The following is a 19,978-nucleotide window of genomic DNA, read 5'->3' as shown; positions in this document are numbered from 1 at the left end:
TTCTGATCTCGATTTCCGGTTCCTAAATCCCAGAGCTCGGATCCCTAAATTCGGGGTGAGGATCTCTGCATCATTACTCTCAGCTCTCTAGATTGCTGCTTACAGATCCCGGATCCATGCTTTCAGATTCTGCATCTCCTACGCGATTCCTGCTTTCAGATTCCAGCTCGAAACCTCGATCCCTGGGCTCCCCGGCGGTGGTACATTACTCTATTGGTAAAATCTACCTTTTAAGGCATTATTGAAGTTATTTAGTACTTTTAAAATGCCTTAAAATTGGTTATTAAGGCAATTTTGTCAAAAGGGGAGCAGGTTATAGGCGAATCTTCTGTATAGGCGCAACCGAACAATTTTAGATGTGTAGTATTTTATGACCCGAACGATAGGTGGCGCTAGATTCGACAAAAAGGTGTTAAACGGTCGGATGGCAAACAGCACTAAAAAAGGATGATGTATCAAAAAACTATAATTTGCATTTTATTTTACGTTCCTACCAGCTTTTAGCTGACCTAAAAGCTGGTACGATCTAGCAGCTCTATTCTTTAGCGGAGGATGCTTAAGGCTATTAACTACATATAGTTTACAGTTTACAATTGATAGGGAGACCTCCGGCCTGCTCTATATGTATATACAATAAAAATATTAAAATATAACCCATGCTGACCGCACCCCAATTTAGCCCCATGATAGTAACATATATATACAATGCTAACGTCCCAACAAACAGCAACCACCTAAAACGGAGCATCCCATAGCAATAGTGCCTGCTAAAAATTAATTCAAAATTATTCTATCTCTTTATTGCATCTGTTATCACCTCACTCTGCTAGAAACAATTAAATGCTCTTAAAACAAACGCTTCGACAGCACGTAGATCACGCTCGACAGGAACAGTAGCAACCCAAACACGGCCAATATTTTATCGGTACAGTCACGCCGGCTATACTTCTGGAGCAGTTTGCCTGACTGATGGATCTTACCTGCCGTACTAAGCAGCTCGTCCCGCGTGCTCTCCACCGTAGCACTGGTCGCCACAAGCATATCAAGGGTGGCGGCCGACTTTTGCGTCGTATCGTGCAGCTGCTTCGAGATGGAAATCATCCGTTCCGTTACACTTTCCTGCTGCAGTAGCAGCGCCGAGCTGCGGTACGTTTTCGACGTGCTGCCGGGAATGCCGCTCCCTAGCTTGCGCTTCCGCACCTCGCTCGCTTCCGGCTGCAACGCAAACAGTTCCTCCTTGTTGGACTTTTCGATCTCCAGCATTGTCGCTATATTCGCTTTCCGGAAGGCTTGCAGTGTTCTGGGAAATAAGGGAAAACAGCAATGGTTAGTTGTGGTGCGGCACAGCAACATGTGGTGTCCGGGCAAACGTACTTCGCATACTGTTCGCGGTTCTTTTCCACCTCCTCGGCAAGCTTCGTGTCCGTTTCGTCCCGTGCCAGCACATCCATCCGGTCGATACATTTGCGCAAAACGGCCAACTTATCCCTGCCGGCTTCGTTCAGTGTTTCTAGTTCGAGCAGTGTCCCGCGAAAGTTTGTGATGTCCTGTGCGAAAAAGCAAAACGCGAATAAATACAAAAAAAGGCTAACATTTCTCTGCTTATTTTAATGCTAGGGCGTGCCTACCATAATAATTGCCTTGGCACGCAAATTATTATCCATAATCTCTTGCCGGATTGCGGAAATGTCCGTGTAGTTGGAAAGCATCATTTTGAGATCTGATCCAAACAATACTCGGTCGTTGATGGGAATGTATATTAGCTATTTCCAATCTAAAAACGAGTAAATCTTTGATTACTTTTCGTTCAACGGACTACAGTTTTCTTTTAAGGTGGTTCTTACTGTCTGTGCCTTCTTTGATCCGACCAATCCCAGCTTACCCAATACTTCAGCAACTAGCCACACGTAAAAGCAAACCAAATTTCAGCCAGGAACTGGTTGATTGTGCACAAAAAGTGTTAATATTGCTTAATTTCTTTCGCCATACGTGTGGAAAACCTGCAACTCTGGCCCTTTGCTCCACGGGAATACAGTTCGACAATGTTGTTTGGATGTAAATAAACCAGCCACGACGGCTGACAGCACTGAACCCGACAATATAGACGGCGAGGTTGGATCACGCACAGCTTCTGGCACCTTTCCGACACAGGGTTGAAGGATATAACGAACAAGTTCGCTGAGTAAATTGATTTGTTCAGGTATTTTATTGATTCAATTTGTGGGATATGTTGTGATTGAATAGGATTTTCTTTAGAATATAGCACCACAATTGGATCACGTGTAAAAAAAAGTTATATGCCTCCAAATATTATGACTACCCTCGTAGCTCGACTACCTGTAGTGTGGCTATGAAAAAATATGAAAAAAAGATTTAATCAATTGATAAAAAAAAATTTTGATAAAGATAGCTAGCTCATATAGAACAAATTTAATGTCCAGTCCAGGATTCCTTGAAATTCCAGAGAAGAAAACAATTAAAATCGATTTGGCTACCTGAGTAGCTGTTTGCCTGGAATAGTGTTAATTATGTAAACAATGTTTTAGTGTTTTATTTACTGCAAAAATAATAAATTAAAATTATGAAGTTATCTATTAAATAAAAATAATAAATAAGTTAATTTTTTATTATCAGAATGATTTATAATCTTCATGCTCAACTGTTATTTCAAACGTCTGTTTGAATTGAAAGATTGTAAACATGCCGATCTGTCATTCTTCTTTGTGGTTATGTTTAGCAAATCCCCAAATGGATTTATTTACAAATTTTTAGCAAAACAAAAAAAGTATCGTAAATGTGATTCTTGCCCTCTACTTTACACTTTATCATTATAACATCACCGGTAAATCAGCACACAGACCAGACCAAACACTGCCACGATATCAGAGTTTGTGCAGCATACGTATCTAGTCAAACCATCCCGTATCATCGCCCCCCAAGCCACCCACCACCTCTTCTAGGACTGGTGCAAGAAACGGGCGGGGATGCGAAAGGGCTGCACAAGCAAGGAGCGGGGTGATGCGGGATTGAGTTAGGTCCAACAGCAACAATACCCCACCCCAATCGCGCGACCGTCCACGTTTGTTTGCCGCTTTGGATCCGCCTGTACACGCGGCCTTTCGCTGCCGTAGCACCCCAAAACACGTTCAGACTATATTGCTATGCGATGCTACATACCGGACGCATTCAATGGCGGGATCGCACGCCAATCGCACGGGCCGCAGCACGATTCGGACAAGTCACTCCAGATTTTTGTCTCGTTACTAGAAACCGCGAAAGGTGTGTGGATAGGGTAGTGAGTAAAGGCAAAAGCAGGCGGAAAAAAGGCTTTTTAGTAAACAAACACGGCAATTAAAGAAAAATCGCGTGCTGTGAGAGGGTGTGTATTTGGCGTGTGAAAGCACCTGCGATTTGACCAGTTGGCAAGGCATCAAACAGGCGTGCTGCACCGGGAAAATTGTGTACAAACTATCAGACCAATGATCGTTCTTGATGTCTAACACCCCCAGCCTGTTGTTAACGCAAAGCGAAATAAGGAGATAGAGAGTTACAGTTGCAAAAAAAATCCGTTTACTTCCAAGGTGATCCAGAAAACGAATCCAATTCCGCATTGTTCGGCGAACGGCTGCTCCAATCAACACCGCCACACGGACGACGTTCCGCCACACTAGCCGCAGCAGGGTGGGGTGGGTGGGTTTGGTTTGGTGGATGATCTGGTTTCGCTGCTGAAGGGAAAGTGCACCTTTTGCAAGCAGAAGGCCGTCCAGCAGGGTCGACGTGCTCAAACAACGAAAAAGTTGCTGGTTGGTGGTGTGGAAGTTCTCTTTCCATTCGCCGTTCGTGTATATTGTGCCACAACGAGCTATCGACGATGTATATCGGAGGTGTTGAAGGGTAAGTAAGACTATTTCTTCCTTCTTTTTTTGACATTACAACAAGCTGTGGGAAGTCTTATGCTCCCGCAATTTCTGGTTTCCTTGATTTTTTTTATCTTGAATAGCAGAGGTCCTGTTAGATGGAAAAAAAACTCATTAGACGGTCTCCGGTGGTGATGCGACAACGGCGCCGGTTTTCACACGGCAAGGCCGGAGTTCAAATCCCATCCCGAATCGTTACCCCGTAGTTGAGGACCTACTATCCAACAATTACTCCAATCAGCAAGTCTCGTAAGCCATCAGATGGCGTGACCGTAGAAGGTTGTTAAGCCAAGAAGAAGTCCTGGATAGGAAACTCTGCAACCGGTTAGGATTAAAGATATCGAACAAGATCAACCAAACTTAAATCATTTAGCGGGATTCAAGCCCGGATCGGACATCCGGGACTGTTCCCCCGTAGTGTAAGGACTGAATATCCAACTACTCATTGAAGCAGCAACTTAAGCAACTTCGTCTTCCCAAAAATATCTCCTAACATTGTTCACCCAATTGTGTACTTCGTCAGTTCCAATTTTAGACGAAGCTTGTGCTTAATATTTTTAGAATCCTTTTTCTAACTGATGATAGAAGGCTCTGATCGCTTGGCGGAAGTGTGCCTGCAAACCCTCGAACACACGAGGAAGCGTTCAACTGTGAAGTCTTACATCTTCAACCCCGGAAGCTATTGGTCCGGATTCATCCACCCCATCTAACGCTTTTAAACCGATGATGCATTATTTCATCCAACAAATAGCAAACAGCCGAACCGAACAACATGGTTACAAGCAAGAGCAGGATAGAGAAAAAAAAATTGACCAACCACCCAAACACAGCACACTTTCATAATAAGCGACGTAATAGTTGGCGGCCCCGCAAAAGAGAGAGAGAAAAAAACCTTCGAAATCCAGCACAAAACCACGAATGTAAAGCCTAGTTTGCTTTGCTCCTCAACTACCACCAAAAAAAAAAACGGCATTCAAAAAGGAAAACAAATAGCCGAAATGAAAGTGAAAATACACTCTCATGACGGGGATCAGTGTTGATCGAAATTGCAACACACAAATATGGAGGAGACTGTGTCCGAAAGATGGTGAAGAGTTCTTAAACTTGTTCTCAGGGGGGGCATCCTCCCTTCGGAGGAAGTTTTTGAGGTCTGGCTACTATATTTTTGAACATAGTTTACACCCACGTATCAAGGGACCAGCGTTCCGGGAATTCCAGGTCCTTCATGTTTCGCAAATCGGAGTAGCTAACCACCACGCCACCGAGTCCAGGACCGATCACTTTCATGAAATCTGCACCACAATTCAAGTCAAGGCGAGTGTTGCAATTCGAAGTGCGAAGCATCGAGCAGCATTCCGTCGAGCAACTGCCCCGTTTCGTATGGGTGTGTTTGTTTTTGCATTAGACGGCGGTTTGTTTGTCGTGCAGCTTTTGTTAGCCCTTCTTAGCCCTGCTGCTTATCAGTGGATGTGACACATTAGCCCAGACCTTGCCCTACAGCTGCAGGCAGGCCAGTGTAGTTCACTGCCAAGTTGAGAGATAGCGCACGGGTTTAGATGTTCATGGTTAGATGTTCGACGAAGATTGAACACTCTTTTGGTCCTGCATTCGCGTGTCTTCTGTTTGCCATTAACCGTCATATCGAAGGGTCGGCAAATTCTGGCTCGGGACTTTACCTCCGAGAGACTGCCGGTGCTCATACATCTAACACACTACCAATTCTGTATCTCTTCCGGTTTCAGCGAACAACTAGTGCGCTGAATTGACGTGCTTGCGTCCTTGACACAATCTATCGCACACCACACCCATCGAGATGCATCGAACATCGTTCGCAAAGGTTGCAAAAAAGGGGAGATTAGGCGCAGGCTAGTTAATTCCGGTTACATATTAATTGTACCGAGCGAAGTGCATAAACACTTGTGAACCCTTCCAAAACAAAGTACTCGAGGGCAATTTAATCGTGCGTCCGATAAGGCGAAATCAATATGCTTTTCTGCTCAAGCCGTGTTTTAGGTTGATCGGGTGGGGATTTTTTGTTGTAATAATTTTTGCTCCTATTTTTTAGCGTTCCATTGTTTTATATACGTCAATATTAGCTTAGGTTTATCTCTAGCTGGTGACGACCCAGCTAAAGTAGGTTTTGCGCATTTAGAGATGTTTGTATAATCTAGCGGTAGTAATGCTTTACTGCAGGGTTCAAAATAGGTTTAAAAAAATGTTTATAGTTAGAAAAAGAAGCATAACAAAAGCAAAAGATTGCTTGTTTGCCAGTGAGCGGCACAAAATTGATGGGCTTGTGAATAATCGCACAAAACACCACATGCCATACGGAGATCCACTCCAGATAACGTGCGCGTGTTGGTGTCAGTGTGTGGTTCGATAATGCTTGTCAAATTGCTGGTTGGATGGTTTGGTTGGGAGAAATTGGTTTCGTAGATCCCCCGGTAGCGATAGCACGTCAGACCGGTCGAGCCAGCCATCATCACCATTCGTCAGGCGATATGTATGGTTGAACACATTGTTACATCAGCCCTTTTTTACGTCGACCCCTTTCTATTCTTGAACCTTGCGCTACCTCAGAGCGCTAATTGATAATTGAATTTTCGCATTCAGTTGGCACCCCCAAGCACATCCAATAAATCAACGGTTGTTCTCGAATAGATCGAGCCATATGCCCGGCAAGTATGGTGTTGGATTTTGGTCACCTCACCACAATAGCGTCCAGTGATTGACTTCAATAAGAGCACGAGCACGATACGTGATGTTGTGGCACTGTCTGCTTAATCCGGACCCGTGCTGTGAGATGATGAATGCTGCAGATTGCGATAAAGATAGAACTGGCTGTGTAGCTGGTTCAGGGTAAACAAACAAAAATCACAAAAGGCAGGAATGGTTGTGAATATTTAGACTGATGCAATCTGTCTTCATGAAGTAAAACCCAGGAGCCTATATCCAACAAGGTCCAGGAATTTCGAGGAAATATGTGTGAGACGTATATCTCGAAATGCGCATGCGAGAGACGTCTAACTGACTTCAGTTGCACCCAATATATTCGTTTGGTAAGTCCTTATACAATCATTCTGTCTCCAAGAAGGAACAGCAGCTAATCGCTCAGGCTCAGAGCAGAGTTGCAAACGCTGTAAAGCCTACCATCGCCATATTGTCATGTTACAGATGGTTAACATAAGGATAAGTCTTAGTCCTAACCACGATAAAAGGACACTCATCAAAAATGGTCAAGAGAGCATCGAGCATTTGGAGCTCCAAAACTGGTCCTCTGGAAAAAAAAATCTCGAAGGCAGAGACACAAAAAGCTGAATCCATAAACTATAATCTCTTCTTAAGGAAAAAAACCAAACATATTACTAACTTCCTAACTGATTTCCTTCCCATTCTAGCGGTGCGACACATTCCACCTTGGTGATCTGCGATGAAGCCGGCCAGATTGTGGGTCGCGCTAAGGGCCCAAGCACAAACCACTGGGCCGTCGGTATACCAGGCGTAGCGGAACGTATCGACGCAATGGCCCGCGCTGCCAAGGCGGAAGCAAATCTGCCCATCGACCAACAGCTGACCGCCGTGGGCCTATGTTTGAGCGGTGCCGAAGCGGAAGAAACGAACCGCGAGCTGGAAAACTATCTCCACACGAACTATCCGACGGTGGCGGAACGGTACGTGGTGTGTAGTGACACGGTCGGCAGTATTCAGGCCGTCTCGAATCTGGGCGGTATGGTGATCATCGCCGGTACCGGATCGAACACGCTGCTACGCAATCCGGACGGTAGTACGCATGGGTGCGGTGGATGGGGTCACATGCTTGGTGATGAGGGTGGTGGTAAGTGGACGGTTAGAGGATCCCCTTGCTGAAGCTTATGCTTTATGCCGGTGTACATTTTTTCGTTGCAGCATGGTGGATTGCAAGGAACGCCATCAAAACCGTGTTTGATCATCGGGACAATTTGAAGCGCTCGAAGCATCCGATCGAACGTGTCTGGCAGCTGATCCAGGAGCATTTCGGTGTGCGAACGTTGCACGATCTGCTCGATCACAGTTACGGTCGGTTCTGCAAGACGGCGTACGCTGGGCTGTGTGCAAAGCTGGCCCGTGCTGCCCTGGACGAGCGTGATCCACTCTGCCGCAAGCTGTTCGACGAGGCGGGCCAATCGCTGGCTCGGTCCGTCTGTGCGCTGCAGGACAAAATATCGCCGGAACTGTTGCGCCCATCGGGTACCGGTTCGCCGACGCAGCTGCTCGATATCGTGTGCGTAGGGTCGGTATGGCTTAGCTGGGATCTGCTACGGGATGGATTTGTTTCCGAGCTACGGATGCAAGGATTCCCGCACGATTTGCGCCTACTGCGGCTGACCACCACAATGGCACTGGGGGCCGCCTACCTAGCATCGGACACGTTCAAGCTGGGTATGCCACGTGACTATACCGGCAATTATGACGTATTCTACACCTTCCGGGCCGTTGCGAACGAAAACGGTAACGGAACGGAGCATAAAACGAATGGCCGAAGCTAGGAAGCGTATGTATGCGGCTGGATGCTCGAAATCGTGTACGGTCTAGTGTTGTGCTTAATGAATGTTTTTAAGCAGAATCATACATATGAATCTTAATTGAAGAGTCATGATCAAATCAAGTATCGACACCCAAAAAGGTTCGTGAAACTTTTCAGATTCATGGATCGCTTTGGAATAGAGATTCAGATTCATTCATTCAGCTGAAAGATTCATTCACAATCTCTGAATCAGATTCATCCAACACTAGAGTACGGGTCACTTCCAACATTGAGATTCGATACAGTGTGTGATACATGTGAGTGTGCCGTGAGAGAAGCAAAATTGTCTCACGCGCAGAGCGTTAGACAAGCGCACATTGTGAATGTGCGGTTAAGCAAAAAAAAAAAAAAAACAAGCCACGAGACCTGATTTAAGAGGCGTACGACACGTACCCCTTTACCGAGGCGTCATGTTTCCATTTAATTAGTGAAATTGTTTTTAAAACCGTAGACGGTCATTCTATTTCAAGTATTCCTGGGGCGCGCCGCCGTAATCGAATGTGTTTGATATATCCATCAATGTGTCTTCTAACTTTTGTTGTTACAATGCAGTAATCTGTAAGAAAAAACCCTTTGATAGGGGATATGCATTCAATATACCGATTTCAGTCTTACTGTTGTGGTGTGTGTTGTAGATCATGTGTTGTTGTTTTTTTTTAGAGCAAAATAAATAACGTCTATGTCTATATTCGAAAGCATTAAGTCTATCTAACCCATGTCTTCCTCTTCAGCAGTGTCTCAGTGAGGAGTCATTTTCCCAGGGTTCATGAACGATGTTGTCTGGGATTTAAAAGACTTCCATAATTTCCCATAAAGCAATTGTAGCACCGAATGAATTCAAAATTCGCTTCAATTATGGTTCTCTTGTATTAATAATACAGCAACATGAATTATCTACATTTAAACGATTTGTCAAACTGAAAAAACCCGTCATAATTGGCATTTTTTGGCATGACAATAAAATAAATATTCTTTCGGCAGTTTGTTCTCTCTCTCTCTCTCTCTCTCTCTCTCTGTCCCTCTCTCTATCCCTCTATCTCTCTTTCCTGTCTCTCTATGCCGTTGTGTCCTCCGGGAAGACGTGCACCGTGGTCAGCTGTTGGCCGCGATAGATCGATATTGAAAGCTTTTTGTCCTGCTCAAGCAACAGCTCGTACACATCGCTTGAGTTTTTAATCTCCTTCCCGTTAATGTGCGTTATGATATCGCCTGGTTGAAGTCCTCCACTACATTGGGCGAAAAAAAAGGGAGAAAGAAATTTTTATTTTATAATACTTTTAAAATTCTAATCTTCCATTACCTGTACGCTGGTGATCCTTGGATAACTTTCCACACCAGCACACCGCCACGCACGATCGGCGGGAACTTATGGTTGCGCTGCTGCAGTTCGCCCAAAATTTCCGGCGTAAGGGTAAGCATCGTAATACCGATGTACCGACGGTACATGGGCGCATCACCCGACGATCGGCGTTCCGTGGGTGCTTCGTTGATTTTGCGCAAAAACTCCTTCGCATGGTCGATCGGGATGGCAAAGCTGATGCCCGACGTTACCTTCATGCTGTTAATGCCGATCGCTTCACCGTCCAGGTTTACCAGCGGGCCGCCCGAATTGCCAAACGTAATGGCCGCATCCGTTTGGATGTAGTTGATGTCCTTCCCCCGCAGGCCAAGCTCTTGCGAGGGCCGCTGGGTTGTGCTTATAACGCCCGCCGTTACCGTGTTGTTGAGTGCGAGTGGACTCCCGAGCGCCACTACCCACTCACCCGTGCGAAGGTCGGACGAATGGCCCAGCTTCAGCGTTGGCAAGTTGTTGCACCGTACGCGCACCGTTGCCAAATCCGATGCCGGATCCACGTGCTCCACGTAGCCGGGGAATGTGCGACCGTCCGTTAGCTTGACCGTTACCATCGTGTGCGGTTTGCTTACGACGACATGCGCATTCGTTAGGATCAGGCCGTCCGATTCGATGATAAACCCGGAACCGGTCGAAACCGTCATTGGTTCGCGGGTGAAAAAATCCACATGCTGCCGGTCACGTATCTCCAGGTACACTACGGCCGGGGCCGATACTTCCACTGCGTCCGCGATGAAATTAAAATCTTTCCGCTGACTGCGCTTCGGTGTGGTGGGTGGAATCGTTTTCGCACACACGGTAGGCCAACGTGGCCAGCTGATGGTACTGGCTTTATGCTGGTCGTCATTGGACAGAGTCTGTTTGTAGGCAAGCAATCCAAACACACCGGTCAGTGCTACCGTAATTCCAAGTTTCCGGCGATTTCCCTGCTCGTTGCGTCCATTTTGTTGGGTGGTTTTTAGCGGCCGGGCTGGAATAGGTGGCGATAGCTGAAAGCTAACCAGCAACCGATGCTGGAAGATGGTGGGCCTTCTCAAAGCGCCGTACATACTTTTCACAGCCTAGAACTGAAGGAGGACTAGATATTACAATGTATCGTGTATGTATCGTTGGACTACCTTGCAGCTGGACTGATAAGTATGTGTACTTTGATCGTCCGTTGGGTACGAGGCGCAAACCAGGCCTATGTGGTTGCGTGCTAGGTGCTAGGTGGTGATTAGAAATCGCGACGAGCGACTATCTGTAAATAGAAATAATAAAAACAAATCAATTTATGTTTTACAGCATTTGTCAGACAGTATAAATTTGAAATATTACACTGTGAAGTACATTAACTTAGTTTTTTTTAAGGAAATATATGCAATTGTTTGTAAAAAATGCTTAACAAGAAAAAATATATATGGAAATATGTCAAAAAAATTTACGACAGGAAAAAAAATAAATGAGTACGCGTCAAAAAACCACGGGACAAGAACAAAAATATATGAAAACACGACAAACAACCATAGGAAAGTGTTAAAACCTGTAAACAACTCTAGCGATATTAAGCATTATTTCTACGCAATATGGCATACAGCTGATTTTAACCGCGACAATTGAATGAATATTGACACGACTTGCCGTAAGGACCGACACTCTACTCTACTGCACCGAAACAAGAAAAAAAGGGAATGATACTGAAAAAAAAAACAGTTCTCAGCCTTCTATCCGGATGCCGGATGGCGGGTGCAAATTCCTAGTCACGCCCACCTTTTCTACGAGACATTTAAAAAAGTACAATCCAAATTTGCCCAGCTGTTGCACCTTACCTAACAGATCTTTATGTTGAGGAAGGCTTATTTTGAAGTTTATCATTGCGTACACGTTACATAATATAGCGGACACGATTTGATGTGCTAATTGATCACTTAAGCGTAGACTTGGAAGACTGCATTTTATACGAAGATATCCTCATACAATATGTAGTTTATAGTGTATACAATATTAAATACTTCAGGGAAGCTCCTGACAACAAGAAAATACACATAGAAACATCGGGAGCATCGAATCCGGTGCGTTCCTCGGTAGCTGAGGACCTCACTATCCAACTACTTAGCATCAGCATGTCTAGTATGCATTTAAATGACCAGCAAAGAAGATTCTATTGCAAAAAATGTCTATAATTAGTCAGTTCCGAAGTATTTATAGCCACCAAGTCTTCCGTAGGACCGTTATCAGTATTTCGGGATGCCAATGCTCTAGATCCCCAGCAGCTCTACGTACCAGCAGACTTTACATATGTACAATTTTGTTTTTTTTTTCTTTTTACGAAACTGATTATCGGTAACGGGGGGCTTGGTCTTGGTTCAAGTTCATAAACATCTGCTTCTACCATGTGTTGGCCTCTCCTATGTTTGATAGATGTTTTAATTAAATATATAAAATGGCTGCGAAATTAAAATAAAACATTGAAACCATTATAACCACTGATCAGCTTCGACACTTGAATAACTTTCCACTGATGTAATGAAGTTGCATAAGAACAGGTGAGATAACTGTATACTACTTTTTCTTTTTTTTTTGTTAAATCCATCACCAACTCACATCCGATCAGTGTCAGGATGTTTGGAACACTACACCCGATACAATTGGATCGTTTCATCAACATCAGCGCCCGAAAAACAAACTGCGTGCTCGAACCATCCCCAACAAGACGCGTACACACGGTAAATTTTTACTTGTAAAGTATATAAAGGAGATAATGACAAAACAAAAAAAGTTCTCGCAGCTGCTAGTGGAGTTCTCCGAATGCGCAAAAAAGCAAACGATTTGTACACGGTGAAACCTGCGCGGCCCTCTACCATTCCAGAATCGACAACATCAACTGCTCCAGAACGAAGACGGTCGCCTTATAAGAGACGGCACCATCGCGCACTTCGCTCCATTACTAGAACAGCTGCTGACTAGCGATGGAAACCGTCTACACCAGCAAGCGAATATTTCTCAACAGTGGCAACCACTACCCGGCCGAGGTGTTCCCGGGCGGGATCGTCGTGTCAGGCATCGATGGTAAGGTGACACGTGTGCTCAGCTCCTGGGCTGCTGTCGACCATTACTTGAAGGACAATGAAGGTGATTTTGAGGTTAGTAGTTGGCAGTAGGCACCCTCCGTACACACTATCAATCAGTCAATCATCCAATCCAGGATGCCATCAGGGTATCCAGAATTGCACCGAATATGGAGCGAGGTGAGCTAGAATGTTGTAAATGGAGAGTTTAGCGTTTTGTTGTTTCGTCCAACAGCATTACGACTTTGGCGATCTGCTGCTGATGCCCGGTTTGATAGATACGCACGTCCACATCAACGAACCGGGACGTACCGAATGGGAAGGCTTCCATACGGCAACGAAGGCGGCCGCTGCCGGCGGTTTTACGACGATCTGTGACATGCCGCTCAACTCCATACCGCCGACGACGAGTGTGGCCAACCTGCGCACCAAGGTGAAGGCGGCAAGGAAGAAGATTTTTGTGGACGTTGCGTTTTGGGGCGGCTTGGTGCCGGACAATCAGTGCGAACTGCGCCGCATGATAGCGGCCGGTGTGATCGGGTTCAAATGCTTCCTTTGCCCGAGCGGTGTGGAGGAGTTTCCGCACGTAACGGAGGAGCAGGTGTGTGAGGCGGCACGCTTGATCGAGGGAACTGGTGCAGTGTTGGCGGTAAGTGTGGGGAGAATGGATCCCATATGAAAGAGATTAGACTGTTGCATGGTGTAGTAGGTGTTTGAGGTGCGAAACGAAGTCCCTTCCTTGTTCAAGCAGTCGAGAGGTCAAGAAGTCAAGTCAAGAATATACTGAGTGGCATTTTTTACTAACATAAATCCTCCTCTTGCTTAAATTCTTGTTTCAGTTTCACGCAGAAGTCGAGTGTCACCGTCCCCACACTGATACCCAGAGTAACATCAGCGATCCCTTCAAGTATCGCACCTTTCTCGAATCTCGACCAGATCGTATGGAGCAGCAGGCGATCGAGCTAGTGGCAAAAGTGGCCCAGCAGTACGACGTTCGGACTCACATCGTACACCTGTCATCCGCACAGGCACTACCAACAATCCGGCAGGCCCGCGCCCATGGTGGACGACTCACGGTCGAAACCTGCCATCACTATCTCTCACTCGCTGCCGAAGATGTACCTGACGCGCGTACCGAATTCAAGTGCTGTCCCCCGATACGAGATCGCACGAATCAGGAGCAACTTTGGCGTGCCATCCAAGCGGGAGAAATCGATCTCGTTGTGTCGGACCATTCCCCCAGTACGCCGCAGATGAAACTACTGACCGACGGCAAACAGCGTGGTAACTTCCTGGAAGCTTGGGGCGGTATCTCTTCCCTGCAGCTAGGGTTACCACTGTTCTGGACACACTGTCAACGGTACGGGCTGACGCTCGAGGATACGGTCCGTTTGCTCTGTACCGAGCCGGCCCGTTTGAGCGGGCTGGAGCAACGCAAGAGTCGTCTCGAGCCAGGTTACGATGGGGATATCTGCGTGTGGGACCCGGAGGCCACCTTTACCGTTACGGAGGACATGATCGAGTTCCAGCATAAGGCGACACCGTACCTGAAACGTACGCTGCACGGTGTCGTGCACGCGACAGTACTTCGCGGTACGATCATCTACCATCGGTCTGAGGTACCGGCATTTGGTCCACCGTTGGGCAATATTCTTCTCGCTAGCCGGGACAAGCTTGCCAGTGACAACGCGGAAGATAGCAACACTGATAGCTTCAAACGACACACGGTAAATACATCTTCGGAAGAGGAGGTTGAGCTTGAGGACGTTGTAGATTTGTAACAGGGTTCGATAGTATTTAGATGACGCAGGACTACTATAACTACTCTAGTATAAGTTCTGGAACACTTCCAGATGTGAATTCATGTGAGGACACAACTGCACGAGGACACAGTTTAGAGGTTGGATTGGATTCGTTTCGTAATTATTTGTACACTTCCAATCTGTTGACGCGAGCCACTGTTCCTACTGGCGTGGGGTCATTGAGCCAATACGTAGATTAATTGAGTGGAAAGTTTTCAACGTAGGTTTTGCGTTTAACGAGACTTGGTTGATTTTTGGTCAACAGGTCGGATCTTCCTAGATGATAAGGAATGGACGCGATCAGGTTTAACCTGGTCATATGTTCAAGGCGCCAACGGCGATTATTTGTTTAACTGCAGTACAACAATAAAGTAGAACACCTTAACCATGTGACCTTCTCACGATATACTGCTGTAACTCTTTGAAAAGCCTTCAGCTGGATGTTTCGGAATGTCTATGAGAGATCATGCCATGTCTAGAGTTTATAGAGACAATCTTCGGTGGCTGTCTCAATCGTCGACGGTGAATGATTCATGTCATTCGGACGGGCCTCCACAATGGACCTGATACCGGCTGCAGTATGATATTTTTTGTTGCCAAATACACAGCACCAACCAGGGCTAAAAGGGTATCAGACAAGTGCTTTGGCAGATTAATAAAAGATCAGTGCGGGTAAAACTGATAATCCTGGACCTCACCTCGAAGAATTTGACTTTCGCATTTAGAGTCCGGAATCCAGTTCTGGATGGATTGCCGTTTAACCATCTGGTGGCCGATTATAAAGCCTTTGGGCCTGGATTGATGTTCTGTAGAGTATAATAAACTTGATTGCTGCTTTATAGAGATAGGACCATTCTAAACCATCACTAAAACTGGTGAGTTCCTTATCCCACTACTCAGACATCTGAGGGATTTCTACGCTTGGTTTTCGCGTTTTTTTCATACCATTTTCACACGATCCCTACTATATCAAATTAACCAACCGGTGGTGCACAAACAGTAAATGCTCTGCTACACGACAAAACACGGTTGTGCCGAAAAACGTGTTTAGTTCGAACACCAGTGTGGAATTGGGAGTTCCAACCAGGCTTTGTGCTCAAACTCCCCCAATGATCTAACCAAAATGTATCTTCTACCAAACTTCTTCTCCCGCTCGGAACTCACAAAAAAAAAAACCCCAATCGGAATATCAAATGTCGAACTGTCAATAATTTTTGGACTCGCCTGGCCGCCCGCAGCCATGCTGCCACCGGGGGTTTCCTGCCATTGTCTCGTGAGTGTGTGGGAGCAAGTTTTTTTTTTAGGGGCCTCTTAATTCAAATTAACGGCTATCAAGTATCGTTGGGTGCGTGGTACATGTGTGAGTGGGAATTTTAAGTTAAAGTGAGGCTGATGCTCGACCGACTAGGTGGTTAGCGATCTCGCAACAAAAACACACAAAAATTTATATCCATCTTCTGAATGCAGCGCTTGATGCGGAGATTCACCAGCACTGACGTCATTCGTCTGGAACAAGTTTTATTTACTAAAGCTGGTGTAAAGAGATTAGTTCCTTAAACCATCACAACACGGCAAACCAACGTCAAAACAACCGTGTCTTAGTCACTGTTCAATGTAAGTCACACTTACAGGGCGACGCGATGCCTTTTTTAATTGAGCAATGTTATAGAAATGCCAGATTTACAACATCTGATAACAGCTAGCAGCATCACTAACAGTGAGATGAAATCAGATGTTCGGGAGCACTTCGCGTATGCTCGTACCAGTAGTCTTGAGAGTATGTAGCGTAAACCAATCACATGCTGGGTATAATACCAACGTTCGGAAGCTACTTCTTTGATGCTCGTCAACCTCTAGAGGACTTCTGGTTCTGTCATTGTTGGCTTACTTTGACTTAATTTACCTATACATCTGGACTGTCAGCTCCGCTTACTGGAGGACGATTTGAACGGGACACCATATCAGGTCTTGTCGCGTGTGTAGACCAGCGCCACAATCGCCTCGACCTCCTAGTCCGCTCATGAATGAATAAATCAGTTCCAGAAAACCCTCACCAAAAGGGGAAGACCGTGCAAGACTCTGTGCTACTTAACAACACACCCTCTGGATGCAAACTTTCTGTCCCTTGCAGTGTCTATCTTTCCGCTTTGTATACACCTTCCAATTTTAGGACAAACCTGGAGGAAGGAGAAATCTGTAAACTGACACTATGACATTGATGGAAAAGCGCACTAATTACGATTTGCATGCGTTTCTGATAACGATCTAGCGGGAATAACTTCGCCAATAGTGTTCCATGATCTCTGCCGTAGAAGAGAACACGCAATCAACTGCTGCTTGTTGCTCCATGTGCTTCATGTTCATTCTGATTTGGGAGCAAAATTAATTCCGCCACCGTTTGCCTAGACTTTAGCCGACTCCTCTAGGGATCTTGCGCAAAGCGATGCAAAGCTCCAACCCACGGGAAGTTTTGCGGTCGTACCACGAGACTTCGCACCGCTTCTGTCTCACTCTCGATCGGTTCCTTTACCTATACGCACCAGGACCTGTCCTCCGTTGCGTGATGCCCCCCCTCCCCCCCTTACCATCTCCCCCCCCCACCCATTCCCACAACTCCATCGTCTCCAAACTTGTACTTCTGTTTTGAACCAGCGCTATAGACGACGAAAGTCGCCAATTCTCTCGCGCAGCTCACCAACTTGTCTACATCAGTCAGACCTTTATCGCTCTCCAAACCGCGTTACGGTTCGCTCTGTCTTTCTTGCCACTGCTTTATCATGTGTTCGCTTCGCAGTGCTTCGTGCCTTCCCCTATCTTTCGCCGCGTGTACTCAACGTCCCGCACAGGATCCCTGTGCTCTAGACCACCCACCCAAACCACTACCAACCCCCACTCTCCTTATCCACCTCCTTCCCTTCCCTTTAGTAAGCGAACAAAATGTCGCCGAGGTTGGGGTCGCGGGGATATGCTGAAGGCGACGACGATGCAGTGTGCCTGGCGAATCAGATCGAGTCCGGACAGCAAGCAAACAAAAACAAACCCTCCAAGCATTAAAAAAAAAAAAGGAAGGCGCTCGCTGCTGATCACTAAACTGAACGGGTTGGCAGGGGGGGGGGGGGGGGGGGGATGTCGGTGGTAGCAAGCAAACTGGCGAGTCAACCAAGCAAGCAAAAAAAGGGAAGAAAACCTGCCGTAAAGTGACACTGCCGCAACACTCTAGGCTCTCTCCTACAACTGTTCTGCGGTAAAACATCACAACCGCAGGCGGAAGGTAGAAATACAACAACAACAAAAACGCACAGCCCCCATGTGTAAAGGTTTCCCGCGTATCGAGTATCTCCCATTCAGGCGAAACCCGCTTAGCTCATTCGACTAGTTAACGCCGGACGGAACAGAAGGCAGGCTTTTGATACCCAGAGCAGCCGCTAAAAGCCTAGACTACGCGCGCGCGCGCTCCGATTGAGCTCGGGTGGGTAGGGCCATAAACATCCGACCGAATCGCTACTACACACAAGCACACGCACAGATAAACTCGCGTTGATACACACTGATGTATAAGTGATGTCTTGTTTTGTATATTATTTTACCCCGGCCGTCTGTATTTTTGCCGATGTCCTCATGTACTAAGTGCTGCTCAAGGCGCGCTCGAGTAAAGTCTAGTCGAGGAGAGGTAGTAACCAAGCGAGAGCGAGAGAGAGAGAGAGATAGAGAGAGCGAGAGGGAGAGTGAGTGTACGATTAGTAGCAACTAGATAGTGTCTAAGTGCGATACGATTCCGTGATTCGAGCGCCATTCTGTCTGCTGCCAAGCCCTGCAAAGACATATTTCGCGTATGTCAAATAACGTACAGGTTGGTAAATTTGTGTCACAGGTTCACTACCGTTTGAAGTTTGTTTTCTGCAAAAGTCCTGACGCTTGGTTTGCGGTGAATTAGTGTCATCAGTAGTGTGTGCTCAGGCCTTCTCAGGAGGAGAATTTCTTGGCTCGTTAAGTGATTTAGGCATACTAAGTACTTAACCAGGAAACATACATTGTGTTTTAATAGTTCTACGTTGATATTGCATTCGACTTGCGGTAAACTACAGTGTCTACCGACCAGATTAGTGAAAACGGTACACAAAATCTATTCTGATCTGATCTCAGTACTCGTCTACAATCAAATTAGCCCGATCACCAATCACAAAAATTCTATTTCGTCACGTGATGAGATGTGTACCCTATTTTCCTAATGTATATTTGGGAAGAATGTGTTTTTGTTTACAGCAAATAGTCGAGCTTAAGTCACTTTGAAAGTTGGATTAACATTCCCGTTTTTTTTTTCAATCCGCATCTTTACCAAGAAATCATTATCTCAGCGATTGTCAATATAGCTGCGAAATAGAAGCCGATCCCCACAACAGCACAACTAATCCGCAGTGCAACACAGTTTGTTTTTTATTATTGCTTTCCATCCTGTGTAAACAGTACACACAAGCGAATAGTTAGTTTACAAAATCTGATGCTACTGAATGTTGGCAGTCACATACTGGTGGCGGAATGGCGACTTAGAGCGAAGAAAAATATCGCAATAGAGTACACGGAACGGAACAAAACAGAGCAGCCCACGTTGACGATTGTCTGGTAAAGTAAAAACAAATCTTACTCCATTTATCAAACGTACTAGGGGAAGAATTTGCCTTTTGCCCTACCCTGTCACAAGGCTTGCCTTAGTGAGGTAATCAGAGACATCTAGAACGCCTAGAACTGCCGTAGAGCGGTGTGGCGGTGTCAGGTGCGGTCCCAGAGAGCATAAAGTATTGGAGCAGCAATATTGCAGCCGTGTGCTATTTCTACTTAAAACCCTCCTAACTAGCGGCTGCGAAGAGATTGAATGAAAACCAGTGGTGCTTATCATCAGACCAGAAGCAAAAACTTAATTTGCATCCAATTAACCGCACGGTAAAACGTAACCCCATCTGTGCGTTTGTGTTCGCTTTGTTGCCAACCCTATCCTTAACGTTCGACCAAGTCCGTCACCGTCTTTGATAAGTTCCTTCAGAATAGACGGTCATGATGTTTCTTCAGTTTTTGTCCAGTTGATCCACACGCGAGGACATCTCTTTCGGGACCATTGCACACAGTTGGCAGTTGGAAGGTGGAAGCAGTACGTACAGAGGATCCGGCACCCTATTAGCGCTTGGCCGGATCAGCGGCTTCGGCAATCACTGCCAGGCGAACGACAAGCTACTGCGTAAATAGTCGGTTGGCAACGGGTTGTGTACGGGTGTTTGCATACTGCAATTAGGCGTACGAGA

The 19,978-nt window shown here is 46.0% G+C and overlaps 6 protein-coding genes across 8 annotated transcripts in view; 3 read left to right on the top strand and 3 right to left on the bottom strand.

Annotated features, from left to right (window-relative positions):
- Window positions 1-19,978, bottom strand: part of LOC126568426 (potassium voltage-gated channel protein Shaker) — a 416,918-nt gene that overhangs the window by 239,568 nt on the left and 157,372 nt on the right. The window lies entirely within an intron of this gene.
- LOC126560565 (uncharacterized) overlaps window positions 1-19,978 on the top strand; it is a 104,030-nt gene that overhangs the window by 26,148 nt on the left and 57,904 nt on the right. The gene's annotated exons all lie outside the window — the stretch shown is intronic.
- Window positions 847-1,712, bottom strand: LOC126560066 (vesicle transport protein SEC20). The gene is made up of 3 exons (XM_050216231.1): window positions 1,629-1,712; window positions 1,375-1,547; window positions 847-1,300 (listed from the first exon to the last, which is right to left on the bottom strand). The coding sequence occupies exons 1-3, from the start codon at window positions 1,710-1,712 to the stop codon at window positions 847-849; spliced, it is 711 nt and encodes a 236-aa protein (XP_050072188.1).
- Window positions 3,871-8,444, top strand: LOC126558774 (N-acetyl-D-glucosamine kinase). Its single transcript, XM_050214841.1, has 3 exons — window positions 3,871-3,894; window positions 7,316-7,752; window positions 7,824-8,444. Exons 1-3 carry the CDS (start codon window positions 3,872-3,874, stop codon window positions 8,441-8,443), a joined length of 1,080 nt encoding a protein of 359 aa, XP_050070798.1. The 5' UTR covers window position 3,871; the 3' UTR covers window position 8,444.
- Window positions 9,536-10,884, bottom strand: LOC126558041 (serine protease HTRA2, mitochondrial). The gene is made up of 2 exons (XM_050213979.1): window positions 9,782-10,884; window positions 9,536-9,707 (listed from the first exon to the last, which is right to left on the bottom strand). The coding sequence occupies exons 1-2, from the start codon at window positions 10,882-10,884 to the stop codon at window positions 9,536-9,538; spliced, it is 1,275 nt and encodes a 424-aa protein (XP_050069936.1).
- LOC126562226 (allantoinase) lies at window positions 12,772-14,663 on the top strand. Its single transcript, XM_050218674.1, has 3 exons — window positions 12,772-12,957; window positions 13,118-13,531; window positions 13,722-14,663. The coding sequence occupies exons 1-3, from the start codon at window positions 12,784-12,786 to the stop codon at window positions 14,661-14,663; spliced, it is 1,530 nt and encodes a 509-aa protein (XP_050074631.1). The 5' UTR covers window positions 12,772-12,783.

The sequence above is a fragment of the Anopheles maculipalpis genome, chromosome X (assembly GCF_943734695.1).
Source record: "Anopheles maculipalpis chromosome X, idAnoMacuDA_375_x, whole genome shotgun sequence".
In the NCBI taxonomy this organism is placed as follows: domain Eukaryota; kingdom Metazoa; phylum Arthropoda; class Insecta; order Diptera; family Culicidae; genus Anopheles; species Anopheles maculipalpis.
Note: the sequence above shows the minus strand (reverse complement) of the source record. Positions and strands in the feature narration are given on the sequence as shown.

What these genes read in the sequence shown, in the direction of transcription:
- LOC126560066 (XM_050216231.1), bottom strand. Translation starts at nt 1,712, where the DNA reads ATGATGCTTTCCAACTACACGGACATTTCCGCAATCCGGCAAGAGATT. An exon ending in GTGCCAAGGCAATTATTATG is followed by an intron (nt 1,548 to 1,628) that starts GTAGGCACGCCC and finishes TTTTTCGCACAG; the next exon opens with GACATCACAAACTTTCGCGG. An exon ending in AACCGCGAACAGTATGCGAA is followed by an intron (nt 1,301 to 1,374) that starts GTACGTTTGCCC and finishes CTTATTTCCCAG; the next exon opens with AACACTGCAAGCCTTCCGGA.
- LOC126558774 (XM_050214841.1), top strand. Translation starts at nt 3,872, where the DNA reads ATGTATATCGGAGGTGTTGAAGG. An exon ending in TATATCGGAGGTGTTGAAGG is followed by an intron (nt 3,895 to 7,315) that starts GTAAGTAAGACT and finishes TTCCCATTCTAG; the next exon opens with CGGTGCGACACATTCCACCT. An exon ending in GCTTGGTGATGAGGGTGGTG is followed by an intron (nt 7,753 to 7,823) that starts GTAAGTGGACGG and finishes TTTTCGTTGCAG; the next exon opens with CATGGTGGATTGCAAGGAAC.
- LOC126558041 (XM_050213979.1), bottom strand. Translation starts at nt 10,884, where the DNA reads ATGTACGGCGCTTTGAGAAGGCCCACCATCTTCCAGCATCGGTTGCTG. An exon ending in CAAGGATCACCAGCGTACAG is followed by an intron (nt 9,708 to 9,781) that starts GTAATGGAAGAT and finishes CGCCCAATGTAG; the next exon opens with TGGAGGACTTCAACCAGGCG.
- LOC126562226 (XM_050218674.1), top strand. Translation starts at nt 12,784, where the DNA reads ATGGAAACCGTCTACACCAGCAAGCGAATATTTCTCAACAGTGGCAAC. An exon ending in ACAATGAAGGTGATTTTGAG is followed by an intron (nt 12,958 to 13,117) that starts GTTAGTAGTTGG and finishes TTCGTCCAACAG; the next exon opens with CATTACGACTTTGGCGATCT. An exon ending in GAACTGGTGCAGTGTTGGCG is followed by an intron (nt 13,532 to 13,721) that starts GTAAGTGTGGGG and finishes TTCTTGTTTCAG; the next exon opens with TTTCACGCAGAAGTCGAGTG.